General features: G+C 39.5%; 1 protein-coding gene across 3 annotated transcripts in view; it reads left to right on the forward strand.

The window, feature by feature from the left end:
- Positions 1-130: 130 nt before the first annotated feature.
- The window catches only part of rbb4l (retinoblastoma binding protein 4, like), an 8,844-nt gene continuing 6,390 nt past the window's right edge, over positions 131-2,584 (forward strand). For 2 of the 3 annotated variants that reach the window (XR_004796381.1, XM_035651866.1), the window contains exons 1-2: positions 131-302; positions 1,657-1,801. Coding sequence is in view for 2 of the 3 variants with exons in the window: in XM_035651866.1 (XP_035507759.1) it covers positions 287-302; positions 1,657-1,801 (161 nt within the window). In the remaining variant the exon portion in view is untranslated. The remainder of the gene's footprint in view (positions 303-1,656; positions 1,802-2,584) is intronic. The other variant, XM_035651865.1, reaches the window with a different exon arrangement.

Below are 2,584 nucleotides of genomic sequence, written 5' to 3' on the forward strand. Positions count from 1 at the left end.
TAGATAGATATTTGGAGTTGTAACGAAAGTAATTTCCCCCTGGGATTATTAAAGTATTTCTGATTCTGAAAGTCCTATGCGCAGTCCGCGCGCAGTATTTGCCCTCATTGATATGCGCGCACTAACGCATGCGCAGTAGGCATCGAGTAATTCGGCGCTGAAAAGGAAGAAGTAGCAGTGATACAAACTAAGCAGTACTAGCAAGGGCAGCAGTAGTTTACATTAAAACAGCGTATACTTAGTTACTTTGCCCTGGAGCACCGTGACAAAGCGCAGAGTCTGGGACATGGCGGATAAAGAGGGTAGGTTTACTACAACTACTTAACGTGTACAGCGGCGGGCCGTTTTCCTCATGTGTCGCTTTGTGTGCGCACCGCCGCCGTTCAACTCTGCCACGGGTGCTAGCATGACATGCTAGCGGAGCGGAGTCCTATCAGGAGGCTTATGGGTTTTAGCCAGTTTGTGCGCTTTTCTGGGTTTATAAGTTGTTAATACAGCGTTATGTCAAACATGTATTCTTGAAATTCAGTATACACCCAATTCACTAAACAGCACTTATTTCAACTTAAGTAACTACACCAAAATACGCCGTAGTGGGTGGTAGCAGCTCTGAACCCAGGGGAGATAACAGTTAGTTAAAGCTAATGATACAGAACAGCCTTCCAGCTACCACTCTGTATTATTACTGAGGATAGTTCTTCATCTTTTATTTACGAGTGTCATTAATGAAACGTTGAGACAAGCTAGCATTACACGCAGTTGCTGCTTATTCATACTTATATATGGGAATATGGTCTTTTATACACAATTCATATAACGTTACACATATAACGTAACGTTACATATGCCTTTATATAAAACATAATATATATTAACATAATACATATTCATATTCTATTATACCTGTGCTGGGGAATATACATGTGGCTATACATAAACATACATGTACTGTACACACACATATATATGTGTATATATATATATGTTTCCTTTAAATGACACTTGCTGTATAATTTTGTCCTGTGTACACCGTTATGCACTAAGTTATTTTAACTCAGAAAAATGGTAGAAACAGATTACATCAAAACATTTAAAGCAACACGAAATCAATTTTATAAGTAAAAAAAAGAAATCTTGGTAGTAAAGTACTTTTAACTAGTTTTTTTTTTTTTTTTTTTTCATAATACAAATAAACATTTCCAAATGAAGCCAGTGTCACCTAAAATGACCAAAGCTTGAGTTAGTTTCCTGCTGTACTCTGGAAATTCATCCATCCTTCAAGACAGTATTTGCAGTATAATGCTTCACCCTGTGTGTATTCAGTAATCTGTGCAATGTCCCATCAAACATATCTGTATATAAAGGTGCATATAGTCTACGTAAAACTCTTATTTTGTATTTGTATTTTTTTTATGCATATTTTCTTTAGATTTTTTTTATTGTGTTGTGTAGCTGCTGTAACATGTGAATGTTCTGTAAAGTCTATCTTAGGTTTGGTGTAAGGCTGTCTTGTTCCTAGTACCAGACTAGATATACATACTGCATAAGTGTGCTTCTGTATGTGTGCTTAATCCGTTTTCTCCAAGAGGAAAATGCAAAGTAGCTTCCATTATGTAACTTTCTAGCTGTAACTAACACCACGTTGTTCTGCCACAGTGTATGATGATGCAGTGGAGGAAAGGGTCATCAATGAGGAGTACAAGATTTGGAAGAAAAACACACCTTTCCTGTACGACCTGGTGATGACTCATGCTCTGGAGTGGCCGAGCCTTACTGTGCAGTGGCTTCCAGATGTCACCAGGTATTTACATAGTTTCCATCTCTTCCTGCTCATAGAACACACTGTAAGTCCCAGCATCAGTGTCAACACGTCTGTCAGGTGATTTATTACAGCCGATGTCCACCTGATCTGGCTGCGTCCTGGCTCTGTCCAGCCTCAGAGACTGACCGTTGCTGTTCTCGTTGTCTTGTATCACGTTATCCCACAGCAATCAAGCAGCCTTGAGAGTGATGTCCCCCTTCATCTAATACACAAACAGCATCTTTATTTTCATTGTTCACAGTGTTGTCTGGCAGGAACATATTGTCCATATTTTGCACATTTTAGTTGTATCCCAACATGTTTACTGCACCTGCGTCTATTGAGTGTACGAGCATATACCGGGGTATCGAACTTAACAGAGTTACTTGTGAAGCCTGTGTGTGTGGTTTATGTGTTTTTGTACATTTAGAGTCTAAACTTTATATAGACAAAATGAACTGGCCACTAGATGTTGCACTAGAGCACCAGCATCACAGACCAAAACAATGGGACAGAAATAAAATCAAAGTCAACAAAAGTGACCTCATTAGTCTATACAACAATCACAACGTTGGGCTGCAATGGCCGTAATGTAAGCTAACATTAATCCTTTGAGGACAAATGCATCCGTCAAAGTCTGAGCACTAAAAGTTGTTGTTCCTGCCACTGGCAGGCTCCGATTGTTATTGTGTGTCTGACAACATTATGGATAGGATCCCTACAGAGAGAGAGCTTTTGTTCAACCAGAAACTGCTGTTATATCGCTCTCGCTCACCACCAGAC

Source organism: Morone saxatilis, unplaced genomic scaffold (assembly GCF_004916995.1).
Source record: "Morone saxatilis isolate NCDOM2014 unplaced genomic scaffold, NCSU_SB_2.0 Contig11, whole genome shotgun sequence".
Classification (NCBI taxonomy): Eukaryota; Metazoa; Chordata; class Actinopteri; family Moronidae; genus Morone; species Morone saxatilis.